The 14,137-nt window shown below is 43.7% G+C and overlaps 1 protein-coding gene across 3 annotated transcripts in view; it reads left to right on the forward strand.

Moving 5' to 3' along the window:
- The window catches only part of SPEG (striated muscle enriched protein kinase), a 1,422,155-nt gene that overhangs the window by 786,435 nt on the left and 621,583 nt on the right, over positions 1–14,137 (forward strand). For all 3 annotated transcript variants that reach the window (XM_086954403.1, XM_086954404.1, XM_086954405.1), the window contains one exon: positions 13,373–13,492. In XM_086954403.1, the coding sequence (XP_086810529.1) occupies positions 13,373–13,492 (120 nt within the window). The remainder of the gene's footprint in view (positions 1–13,372; positions 13,493–14,137) is intronic.

Raw genomic sequence — 14,137 nt, forward strand, 5'->3', positions numbered from 1 at the left:
TACAGGGCTGGCTACCCCGCCTGTGGTATGTATTGTCCATGAAGCGCATCACCACCTCTCTACAAGGCGACGGGACCTCCTTCGCTGATGTGTGGCGCCCCTTCGTATCCCTGCTGTGTACCAAATTCCCCGAGCTGTCCTGCCCCAGATGCCTGTGGCTGCTTCGCCTTCCTGACCTGGGGCAATATCCCAGATGGTATGGAGGGTTAGGATTGCTTCTCATTCCATTACTCAGGTTCCGGGGAGGAGACCGGGGGAGAACAATGGTGGGGAATTGTAATTTTTCTCATTTTTGTCTCTATGTATGTTATCTTGATGCTCTGCAAAGCAAAACGGTAGCTAAATGCCTATGACTCGGCCACATAGCACACTGCATCTTGCTGTTGAAACTTAATAAAAACGATTTCACACTAAAAACAACAGAAACTGTGTTTTTCTGGTGTTTATGTAATGTTTTACTTATATTATTACTTGCTTTCTGCACTGAAAGTGCATGGTATATAGGCAGTGTACACATAGTGTGTATGAGGTCCAAATTTATTTTTGCAAATTAAACTTATTGAGGTACACCATACAATCCTTCTTCAGTGAGTCTTTGGTCATGTGCGCTCGCACTTTCCTTCCCATGTAAACTTCTGTGAAAAAGCCCTCTCAACACTGGCACTTGAGAAGGGCAACACCAAAACAGCCAGTACACAATTTGTTAACTCTGGCCACTGACATAGCTTTCCATGCTGTTGTGTAGTTCCTATGAAACCTATATAGGATCTGCGTGTTTTGACATCATACACTGTAGGATTGGTGTCAGGCTGATTCTAGACACCACCAACAGGTATGTTGGCCTGTGTACCAGCTTGCCCACAGTGCCAATAGAAACTCATATTACCAAGGAGAGAATAGTTCTTGGCAACTATCGAACAGATACTGGTTGTATACTGGCTAGACTTCCTTATGCCGGAACACAACCAGCCAAAAGGCAGTTAACATTTGAAGATGCTTTGGAGATACCAATCCCACCAAAGCACAGGATAAAAGTAGATAAGGCTACAATCCCACTGCCCCTCAACCCACCACCACCACCTGTTGTACCACGCGCAAACTCCCTACTGCCTTCATCTCATGCAGAACCACAACATTCTCCACAAGGTTTCATTCACTCTTTCGGGGGACACAAGGACAACGAAGTTCAATACCTCATTCCACCACAAGATGAACGGTGGGACACCTATGATACAGACCCACCTACTGACACAGACCCAGATATTTATTAGGCCACCCCTTCTCCTCCAGACGATACCACCACCTATCATGACATTATAGGTAGGGTGGCCACTTTACACCAGGTTCAGCTCCTCACTGAACCAATGGAAAATGACTTGTTATTTGAAACACTTTCCTCTAGCTAACGCTTGGCGCAATATCTTCCGATGCTTAAAGGCATGCTACAACATTTACCTGATATGTTCAAGGATGCGGTCATCACACCAAGGGTCGATAAAAAATACAAACTTTTTTGTGATAAGACTAAATGATAGTAATGTTAAGGAGGCGCACTTGTAGCACATGTGAAGTCAGATTGGGTCACAGAGTGATATATTTTGCAGTCACTAGATTTCGAAAATACCCATTCGAGTTTGGTGCCACTCGGCATAGAAGAGCACCCTACTACCTAGATGCTTAATTCACAGTTCCTGCCAATGCATTAACTGTCAAACACAAAATTTCTATATATATATCCCGGCACTCTAGAGTCACTTATCTAGTTCTATATTTGGATAGAGCAGAGAATGTATTTCCCTTGGCGACTCAAATACCACTGGCAACAGACAAGTTTACGTTCTCTGAATCAAAATGAAATTTAATACAAAGATTATGTTTGGAACATCAAAATTTTCATGAGACACTTATTTAGAAAACAAATGGAACAATTTCAGTAACATATCTTAGAACATGGGCCAGGAAAGGACATGTATTCCCTAATGTTATATCACAATCAGAAAGCAACTAAGAACAATGGTTGTGTCCTCTTCGTCCTGGTCCACGGTAAACAACAGCCGACACGTGTTTCGTCACGTTCAGTGACTTTCTCAAGGCTTCATCCCTAGTTCCAGGGGGTATCAAGAAATTGACATAATTGTTGCAATTCATTAAAAAAGCGGCATCAAAGGTAGTCACCTAAGGATTTGTCAAGATTGAATCAAGAATCTCCCAAATATAGTTGGAAAGATACCTGCACAAATAGTCCAGTCTGCCTCCTAACAGAGAGTTCTATATAATCAATAAGTATCACCTAAGTCGTTGCATGATGAATTGGCAGACCCATATATCTCAAGGTCCGGTCCCGTATGCCATCATATCTAGTAAGTATTGGAGAGTATTTCATATATGTCAAAAAAATAGATCTGATGTTGCTACAAGCAGTCTCTCAACTATGAAAGATACAGAAGCTACTGCAGCTAACTTCAACCGTTGTATGAAAGCAGTAGGAAGGTGGATGGAAAAGCTACCTGAAGCTCAATGGGGAAAAGACTGAGGTGCTGCTTTTCGGAATACAAAGCGCTGTCTTGAATAATAACTGGTGGCCGTAAAACATTAGGTACTTTAGCTATGCCAACAGAGAAGGCTAAGAAGGGGTGATCTTGGACTGCAGGCTCTCTTTAAATTGGCATCGTCAACTTGTTTCTGGCTTATTATAATGTTGAGGAACATCTTTACTTTCATCCCCCTCTTGGCATGAAAACAGGTGGCCATAGTGTTAGTCATTTCAAAAATTGACTACTGTAATGCCCTTTATTTAGATAGCAACAACGGCACCCAAGCCAAACTGCATATGGTGCAATGCATTGACCAGGCTCACTCCCGACATTCCAAAACTGCAGTCGGTGGCCAAGAAACTTCATAATTTGGCCTGGCTCCCAATAAAAAAGCTAATTATGTTCAAGGCGATCTGCATAGTGCACAAGGCCCTTTATCTGGCAAGCCGGCGGGAATCAAGGCAATGTTTCAATGATATACCCCTGGGAGAAATCTTTGCTCAGCTCACCTCAACTTGGTGACAGTGCCCAGAGTTCAGAAGAAGAGATGCGGAGGGAGAGCTTTCTTGGTAGTGGCAGCAAGACTGTGGAACTCGCTGCCAATTCATCTGACAAGCATTAAATTCAAATCTCCCTTGAGAAAATCTTCAAAGACCTGAATTTTCACTCTATACGGAAACCCCAGAGCGCTTTTGCAGTTCTGCTGATCTGCTCTGGTTGAATCAGACCACTGAGACTATAGCGCCCTGAAGCCTACTGCATTTCCCAAGCTTTATTAATCTCGCTCACATCAAATAAAAAATGTAGCACCTGTCGGATCGAATACAAGGGTTTCTTCCTACCTGGCAGAGTTTCACCAGTGACTAGAGGGTGTTGGATATTATCCAACATGCTTTTTGTTTGGAGCTGTTTTCCACACCTCCAAACATTCCACCTCGCAAACACAAACTTTCACCACTACATATGTACTAGTTACTCAAGGAAGAGGTTCAGGCACTTCTTACCAAAGAACCCATAGGACAAGTGCCATTACACCAGCAATGCACAGGGGATTATTCACTCTACTTCCTTACTCTCAAAAAGGACGGGTCACTGAGGTCAATCTTGGATCTCAGACCAATATATACTTTAAGAGCACTTTCATTTAAGATCTCATCCCATTATTACAACAAGGCGACTTCATGGCTGCACTCAATCTCAAAGACCCTTACTTTCACATTCCTATTCATCCGGCACATCGCCGGTATCTCAGGTTTGTAATCAAAAGTCAGCATTCCAATTCAAAGTGCTTCCCTTTGGGGTGCCAACCACCCCCAGAGTCTTCACCAAATGTCTCAGTAGTAGCTGCTCACCTGCACAGACAAAACATACACGTCTTTCCATACTTAGATGACTGGCTCATCAAAAGTGCTACTCGTCAAAAGTGCTTCCTACACACTCAAGCCACCATAAACCTACTACATAAACTAGGCTTTACCATGGACAAGCGTGGCTCAATGGTTAGAGCGGCAGACCCTGATGGGTCCCACTCTGTGACTCTGGGCAATAGCTTGCTTAATCTCCACAACGGCCCCAGCAGCGCTGTGGATGCCTGGCTTCACCTTGGGGTGCCCAGGAGTGGACATTTCACAGAAAAGCCAGGATGGGTTCCACAGCGGTATGAATACAGAGCTACGAGGCCTCCGGGTAGAAGTGCGCTATATAAATACTCTACATTTACATCAAGGCAGTCAAATCCCACCTCCAACTCCTTCAAATACAACCATACCTGGGAGCCATCCTCAACTCACCAAGAGTGATAGCTTACCTGAATATCGCCCAAATTCATTCCTTTCAGGCACTCATTCCCAAGTTCCAGCCTCATCAGCAAACAACCGTGTGGACAGTCATGCGTCTCCTAGGTATGATGGCTTCATGCATAGCCATAGTACCTCATGCCAGACTAAACATGCATCTGTTGCAAGAGTGCTTAGTGCCTTAATGGTCTCAAGCAGAGGGTCAATGGCAAGATCAAGTGTCGGTTGGCCTCGAAGATTACCACTCTCTACAGTGGTGGAATACCAACAATCTCTTCGAAGGAAGACATTTTTAGACCCAGTCTCACAGACATAACAACAGGTACCTCCCTCACATGTTGGGGAGCACATCCTCTAGATCTAACTGTCCAGGGACTTTGGACTTTCAAACACAGACATCTCCATATCAGTCACCTTGAATTAGTAGCTGTTCATCTAATGCTCAAAGCCTTCCTTCCCAACCTCATTGGCAAGGTAGTCCTGATCAAGACAGACAACGTGCCTGCCATGTATTATCTCCAAAAGCAGGTGGGCATCAGAGCTTCTCAGCATTCTCATCTAGTCATAAACATTTGGAGGTGGGTCTTCCGGTACACCATTCAACACTTACCTGATACCACTCAGGAGTGGACAATGACTTTGCAGATCTCCTTAGCAGGAGGCACAAACAAGTCTACAAGTGGGAACTCCACCCCCAAGTCCTCTCCCAATACTTTCAGAGATGGGGTCAACCAGACATAGACCTTTTAACTACAGTAGAAAATGCCAAATGCCCAAACTTCACCTCCAGGTTCCCACACCCACAGTCCAGGGCAGCACACTATGGATAAGTTGGTCTAGGATATTTGCTTATGCTTTTCCACCTCCCACTACATCGTTTGTGATACGCAAACTTCGACAGACATCTCTCACCCTTACCCTGGTTGCTCCCACATTGGCACAGCATTCATTGGTTCACCACTCTCCAGAACTATCAGTGGTTCCCTACAAGATATACTTAGAACAGGCAGGACCTTCTCACGCTGAGCCATGGCGAAATAACACCCCAGGTCCCTCAACTTTGCAATCCTGAAGTCCTAGAGTTTGGCTTTTTAAATCTGTGACAACCTTGTATGGACATTGTCATAGAAGAACACAGGCCCACAACACCTGCCTGTTACGCTGCAAAATAGAAACAATTTGTTCACTATTGTCTTTCCAACATATTGATCCTTTAAAGGCCAAGGTTCAGGAGATTGTCTGTTACCTATTTCTTTTACACACCTCTTGTTTAGCTTTTACATTTATAAGGCTATGTTTAGTAGCTGTGGCCCCATATCTAAAAAAACAGGAAAAACTCTTCCCTATTTGGATTTCAGTCATCAAAGCCTTTCTTAAAGAACTTAAAGAAGGTCATTCTAGGATACTACCTTCCCCACGTGGAATCTCAACGTTGTATTAACCAGATTAATGGGCCATCCATTTGAGCCCCTCTATTCCTGCTCCCTCCAGTTTTTATCATGGAAAGTATCATTCCTACTTGCAATCACTTTATTCACTTGTCAGTGAGATTCAGACATTAACCTTGGAAAACCACTTTTTCCATCTTTATAGAGTTAGGGTGGTACCAATCCTAAAATTGCTACCAAAGGTGGTGTCTCAATTCCACTTTAATCAGTCTATTGAGTTACCAGCCTTTTTCCCAATCTGATTTGGTTGTGGAAAGGCCCTACATACTTTAGATGTTAAACAGGCCCTTGTGTATTACACCAACTGAACCAAAATATTTAAAAAGACACAACAACTGTGTGTTGCTTTTTCAAAACCACTCAAAGGCAAAGCCATATCTAAAGGTGGCATTGCATGTTGGAATGTGAAATGTGTACAAAGCTGCTACGCTAAAACCAAAAGAACACTGCCTACCCCACCAAGAGCTCAATCCACTCATAAAGAAAGGAGCATTAATGGTCTTGTAAAGAAATATACCTATAGCTGTCATAATTTACGGCAGTTACATTGTCTACACCGCATACATTAACAAAACATTACTATGTAGTTGTGCTGGCCCATCACGAAGCCAATGTTGGACATTATTTCAAAACCAGTTAACCTTCAAAGGTTAGTCACCGCTTCTAGAGGATGACTGCTTTACAGTCTATGCTAAGCAAAGCGCACATGCCTTGAACGGAACATGTTACTTACCCAGTAAGCATCTATTTGTGGCATGTAGTGCTGTAGATTCACATGCAGTCACCCTCCTCCCCGTAATCGATGAACATACGCATTCCCAGCAAGTGGAGGAGTTACCATATCTTGTGCCTTGAATGACTTTCTTCAAAAACAACTTGCACACATCCGAGATCAACACTACATGGTGAGATTATGCTAAGGATTTGAATCTACAGCACTACATGCCACAAGCAGATGCTTACTGGGTAGGTAACATTTTTCTTCTCACTCAGTGGATCACCATTGATAATCATCAGCAAAGAACAGTTCTGCCCATATGTGGGGTCCCCAGAGCAGTTCTTTCAATGTCACATTTTCACAATATCTTCGCCTTACATCGGAAAGGCTAGAAAGTATATGTCACCAAATGTAGAAATGTGTAGCCTTAAGACAGGCTATAGTGCCAATTCCATTCAATTATAGAGAAGGATAAGGTAATATAGCCTGCATAGGCTGCAGCATTGAAACAATGTGAATGAAACACTGCACCTTTAAGAGCCTATTGATCTCCACTGTCCCATCATGCCCTACTTATGCCTCGGGAGCTAAATATCTCCAGAAGAGGCTTGCCTTTTACCATCCGGCCAGATCTTTGAGGTCTGAAGCATTGTTCTTTGCTGTGGTCCCACGAGTTAAGAGGGCCCGGATTGGAGGTCGCTCTTTTAGGCTGCTGGCGCCACAGCTCTGGAATACTTTGCCCCTTGCATTACGCTCTACCTCTAATCTGTTAAACTTTAGGAAGGGCCTTAAAACTTGGCTTTTTGCCCTCTAGGTGGCTCTTGTTCTTCTTATCCTTGGTCTGTTTTTTACTGTGTTGTGTTTTTATCTTTTACTGGCTCGTCAATAAAAGCGCCGGGACACTCTATGGAGTAGCCGAGCGCTATAAAAAAAACCAAATAACATAACATAACATAACATAACATAACATAACTTTCTTGGGTGCAGTTCTAGGCACAGTGCACACAAAAATGTTCCCTTTGGGGGATAGACTATTATCTATCATTCATAAATGTTGCATCTGAAGACAATGGCCCATTTAACATCGACCAGAATAAGAGAAAGGGAGCTACCCCAGTGCAAAGCACAGGGACGGGGCAAACACAAAGCGACAGAAGTAAGTAAATTCCCTTTATTCTAATATCAAGAGGAGAAATTCCTCACCTTGGACCAAGTGTATATATCAATCTTTCATCTCATATTGCACAAGTTTCTATATGAGTACAAACACCTGATCTAGACAAAAACAGCTAATATGTTAAAAAAACTCACAACACTTTATTGACCATAAGCATATATTCAAAACATACAATTTAAGCTATTTCGAGCTTCAATAAACACCATAATATTCCTTCCACTAGAGGTTATAATCTAAAAAAAAAGAAAAAAATTGTCAGTTAAAAACTTTATTTAGAAAACAGTTGATGCAGCATTTCGGTGACACCTTGATGCCTTCACCTTCTTCAGGACTAACAAAGTTTAAACTTCTAAATGGTAAAAAGAATACTAAATTTAGACAATGTACTTGTCTACAAGCCAGACATTTTACACAATACAATTATTATCGTTACTCACAAACTTCTTGATCTCTTACATCCTAGTCTGAGCCACTTGTGCTGAAGTTAATAAAATCCTATTTCATGTTTATATTTTAACATTAGCGGTTTTTGTCTTATGCTAGATCAGGTGTTGGTACTCATATAGAAACTTGTGCAATATGAGATGAAAGATTGATATAGACACTTGGTCCAAGATGAGGAATTTCTCTTCTTGATTTTAGAATAAAGGGACTTTACTTACTTCTGTCGCCATTTAACGTTGAGACATGTTTCCTATATTCTAGGTTCAATGGCAGCATGCATTTTTCATGTCCCGAATGCATATCTTCACTGAATTTTGCGCGGGGTCCTGGTGGTCTGTAGAGGAGGGTGCCTCTGAGTGTGGTCTTGGGGTCGATGTGGATCTGGAAGTGAAGGTGTTCGGAGTTAGCGAGGTTGGCGTCAGAGCTGGTTGAGATGCGGATTGATTTCTTATGGACGATAGCGATTCCTCCGACACATCAGTGTTTGGGCCGCTTTTCTAGCAGTTTGTGGGACTGTTTCATGGCCAAGTAGGGCTGGCATCCCTGTTGATTTTCCTGATTTTACCATAAATATTGCCAATAATAAACACAAATGCATGCACTCTCCTATACTTTGCAAAATACCCATACAGCGTGTCTTTAAAAGTTCGAAACTGGCCTCATTTGGAAATGTGGGCCTCCTGTTTACTTATTTAGTTCACTAATAGGGGCCACTTTTATTTTAGTGATCGGGCTGATTTTTTGTCTGAGTCCGTCCACTCCCTGTCCTAGGATCATCATTAAATACATTTCATATAGCTGTGGGTTCGTTTCTATTTTACAGCCTTGTCTCACAAAGATTTGTGGCTGTATTGCCACATCTACATTGGAATTCCATTAGATTTTATATATTATAATTTAAAAGTATTAATGAGAAAATATTTTGCCAAAATAATTGTTACAAGAGCTATCAATTTCCAGGCATGTGTTGTTTCTTTTTTTTTTCTTCGGGTTTGTAACTGTACGTGCAGTTGTGCTTAGGTGCAAGTCTGAGATTTGGGAACAAATGTGAACGCAGTGGGTGTTTGGAACAGTGAGGAGTGTGCAGCTTGTGTTCAAGTGAATAAGTCTGTGAATTCTGCATTGTGGAAGGGTGTGGATTAGAGGGCTGTGTGTTGTATCTGGGGGTGCTGGACATCCACGAGGGACCGAGTGCCACACTGATGTGCCTTCAGTTCATGTGAGTAAGTCTGTTAGTGCTGCATTGTGGGAGTGCGTGTGTTAGAGGGGCATGTGTTTACTCGGGGGTGCTGGACATGCACACGTGACTGAGTGCCACACTCATATGCCTTCAGTTCATGTGAGTAAGTCTGTGAGGGCTGCATTGTTGTAGGGTGTGGACTAGAGGGGCGTGTGTTGTACCGGGGGGTGCTGGATATACACAAGTGCCACACCAATGTGCCTTCAGTTCATGTGAGTAAGTCTGTTAGTGCTGCATTGTGGGAGTGCGTGTGTTATATGGGTATGTGTTGTACCCGGGGGTGCTGGACATGCACACGTGACTGAGTGCCACACTGGTGTGCCTTCCGTTCATGTGAGTTAGTCTATGAGGGCTGCATTGTTGTAAGGTATGAGTTAGAGGGGCATGTGTTTACCCAGGGGTGTTGGACATGCACACGTGACTGAGTGCCACACTCACGTGCCTTCAGTTCATGGGAGTAAGTCTATGAGGGCTGCATTGTTGTAGGGTGTGGGTTAGAGGGGCGTGTGTTGTACCCGGGGGTGCTGGACATACACAAGTGCCACACGGATGTGCCTTCAGTTCATGTGAGTAAGTCTGTGAGGGCTGCATTGTTCTAGGGTGTGGGTTAGAGGGGCGTGTGTTGTACCCGGGGGTGCTGGACATACACAAGTGCCACACCGATGTGCCTTCTGTTCATGTGAGTAAGTCTGTGAGGGCTGCATTGTTGTAGGGCGTGTGTTATATGGGTATGTGTTGTACCCGGGGGTGCTAGACATGCACACGTGACTGAGTGCCACACTGGTGTGCCTTCAGTTCATGTGAGTTAGTCTGTGAGGGCTACATTGTTGTAAGGTGTGGGTTAGAGGGGCATGTGTTTTACCCGGGGGTTCTGGACATGCACACGTGACTGAGTGCCACACTCACGTGCCTTCAGTTCATGTGAGTTAGTCTGTGAGGGCTGCATTGTTGTAAGGTGTGGGTTAGAGGGGCATGTGTTTTACCCGGGGGTGCTGGACATGCACACGTGACTGAGTGCCACACTCACGTGCCTTCAGTTCATGTGAGTAAGTCTGTGAGGGCTGCATTGTTGTAGGGTGTGGGTTAGAGGGGCGTGTGTTGTACCCGGGGGTGCTGGACATACACAAGTGCCACACCGATGTGCCTTCAGTTCATGTGAGTAAGTCTGTTAGTGCTACATTGTGAGAGTGCGTGTGTTAGAGGGGTGTGTTGTGTACCCATGGGTGCTGGACATGCACTAGTACCACACTGATGTGCATTCAGATCATGTAAGTAAGTCTGTGGGGGCTGCATTGTGGTAGGGTGTGGGTTAGAGGGCATGTGTTGTACCCGGGGCTGCTGGACATACACAAGTGCCACACCGATGTGCATTTAGTTCAAGTGAGTAAGTCTGTTAGTGCTGCATTGTGGGAGTTCGTGTAATAGAGGGGTGTATGTTGTACCCATGGGTTCTGGACATGCACGAGTGCCACACTGATGTGCCTTCAGGTTATGTGAGTAAGTCTGTGAGGGTTGCATTGTTGTCGGGTGTGCGTTAGAGGGGCGTGTGTTGTACCCGGGGGTGCTGGATATACGCAAGCACCACAACGATGTGCCTTCAGTTCATGTGAGTGAGTAAGTCTGCAAGTGCTACATTGTGGTAGGGTGTGGATTAGAGAGGCGTCTGTTGTAACCGGGGGAGCTGGACATGCACACGTGACTGAGTGCCTTCAATTCATGTGAGTAAGTTGCGAGGGCTACATTGTGAGACTGGTCAGATCTGTATTTGCTGCCGGTCTGTGGTTTGGGAATAGGTATCAGTTCAGTGAGTCGCAAAATTTAGAAGTGACCAGATGCTGCTCTTGTGTAGTATGCTCCTACATGTACTTGGATTGTGGACAACGGTCAGTGCTAAGGATGCCATTTTTATGTGAACGTCATATTTTGGGATACCAGGGGATTACGGACAAAATGTATTCAGTAATTTGTTGAGTGACATGTTTGCCTTTGTTCACTTTCCTGAATATCTTCTAACATCAGTTTGAGGAAACATCACACACCCATTGCCTAAATAAATGGCACTGTAGTCCTTTTGCTTATGTCCAAATTATACGTATGTTTATACCCTACGAAAAACCCTCCACTTTCTTCAAAACTTGTTGTGTAATTTCTCACTATTTTCAAAACCCCCTAATGGTCTTAGTGGGTTATAGCTGCATGAAAGTTGGCACATAATCTATGGAGTGATGTTACTTTTTGCATGTTCTTTGGAATATCCCATGTTAAAAGAAAATTCCCCAGCTGACCAATGCTGACTAGTTGTAAAACATATAAACACATGCTGTTTTTAAAATGTTATTCGAAATATGGTGGACGTTGTCAAACATTGTTGACGTTGGACCATGCCCTACTTGCTTTTTTCCTCTTCCAACGTTATTCTGTTACCTGTGTTGTTGCATCGTGCCCTACTTCCATTTCTTCTAGTGGCATAGAAAGGGTGCCATTTGCCCAACGACAAAAAGCTATAATAGGCTTCCTGCCCAAAATGAGGGCGTTCTGGCCATATTTCACCCCTTGCCCCCAGTGCCACTACAAATGCTGCACTCAGGATCGACACATACGTGCCCCTTTCATCACGCTGCTCTTCCCTTTTAAAGATCATTATGCAGTCTTTCCCATGGCACTCTACCTCTCTACTCTCTCCACCTTTTCAATCCGACCCTTTATTTCTTCCCCTCTACTCGCTGATGTTCCCACTCTTTCCCAATGTTCTCTCAGCCTGTCATTCTGCCCTAAGTTCTTCCTTCATGCCTTCCCCTGTTTTCTCATCATCATGTCACTTGTACCCCTTTGCTCCTACTCTCTTCCTCTTTGATCTCAGCCCCTTACCCTTTTCTTCTGTTCTCTTCTATCATGCTTCTCTTCCCCTTTGTTATCAGGTATTCCTCTTTCTCCCTCTCTTTTGCTATGCCTGTCTTCTCCTTTGATCTCAAACTATGTTTGTTTCCTTCCCTCCAATCAAGTCCTGCATTCCCTTGAATGTGAGATTGTCTTTCTTCTCTAATACTTTTCCAATGTGCCTGTCCTTCAAATACATCCTGTCTCTCTAGTCCTGTAACTACCCATTACGTCTTTCTTTCTTTTTATTTCAGATCATGTCCCTTTCTATGTTTTACCACAATATTGAGGTTTATGTATTGCCCTGCTACATCTGCGTATTTTGAAGATATTGGTATCTTCAAAGTACATAGATGGGGAGTTACGAATAGTAAATCTGTCACTACTTACATATAATTCACAATAATGTAGTACTCAAAGTACTGGATACAATATTATTGCAGGGCAATATTTTGTCTTTCAATATTGTGACAATCAAAACTGGTCCATGCAGGAGAAGGGGGACAAGGGAAACCAGGTACAAAAAGTAAGGTCCAGAAAGAGAAGGCTGTGTGAGGACCACAATAGGGCAGGCTTATGGAGAGAGACTAAAAAGGAGAAGGGTAAATCGAGAGTGTTGGGAAAGAACCACTTGTGAGAGTAGAGGGGAAGACAACTCCATGTGACGGACTTCCTTCATCCTCATCTGCCTCTCATATAATGCCTCTCTTTCACTTTGCTCTTGCGTGTGCTTCTTTCCCAACACCCCCTCATCACCTGTCTTCTCACTTTTGCACTCCCACATGATTCTGCCCAGTGGTGTCCTTTCCTGACCTTCTCATTTCAAGCCTGCCATTAAGTACCCATTTCTCTTATCAACCCTCTTCAGCATGGACCATTTTGCTGTTCCATGATGACTCTACCTTTTGTCTCCCTACTTGGACATCTTTCATCTCTATTCATACTCATCTTTCCTTTGTATCTCCCAGCAGGGCTCTCAGCCCATAATTTTCCCAGCAGACTGCCCCATCCTTGCTGTACCTCCATAACAAGAGCTGTATGCTGAGTGATCTACACAGAATATTTTCCTGGAAAGCCTTCTCCGTCTAGGTGCTCTCTCCTTTGGTGTCTTCTGCTGATATTTTTTTGTGTTTGACAGATAAGGATATCCATCGCCTGGTCTTCTCCTCTGTGAGCCATTCCCATGCTGGTGTCTACAAAAGCGTCATCTCAAACAAAGTGGGGAAGGCTGCCTGCTATGCTCACCTCTACGTTGCAGGTAAGGCCATATGTCCACTCTTAACATCTCTTTCACAGCTGGCTCCTACTGGCTCCTTCACTTTCTAAAGATTCCTGAGAGACTGAGACAGCCGCTGAAAAATGAAATGAATTTCAAAGGTAAGAAGTGAACATGGAACAATGAATCAGAACTAATAGAAACAATGGTACATGCGAGTAACAAAACCATTGGGCAATGTAAACTCTATGTGCCCCAGAACTCACCATTCTAGTACTGCCTCACACAGGGATATGGAGAAAGGGACGATGACTGGGTGGAAATCCTTGCTGGGGGAGAGTGAACTAAATGGCTATTTACTGCTCATATTTATTCATTTCCTAATTTAATGAGGTGTATGCAGCAAAGTCATGCTGCCTTGTGACCGCTTCAAAACCCAAGGTGGTGTTGGAAACCATCTAGTTGGTACAGTTCCATGCTCCAGGTAGATGAAGTCAGGTGAAAAAGCATTAGAATGACATAGTCAAGGTGAACATTTCGGCGGACATTGAAATGTAGAATCTAATTCTATCTCAAGTATATCGGAGAAGTCTGGGCATAGATGATCTTAACAGAGATTATGGCCTGGTCCTGGTGATTAGGGGATGGAGCAACAAGGGTAAGTTATAAACAGTGACATTATGCTCC

This window comes from Lissotriton vulgaris, chromosome 2_1, assembly GCF_964263255.1.
Source record: "Lissotriton vulgaris chromosome 2_1, aLisVul1.2, whole genome shotgun sequence".
NCBI classification, from domain to species: domain Eukaryota; kingdom Metazoa; phylum Chordata; class Amphibia; order Caudata; family Salamandridae; genus Lissotriton; species Lissotriton vulgaris.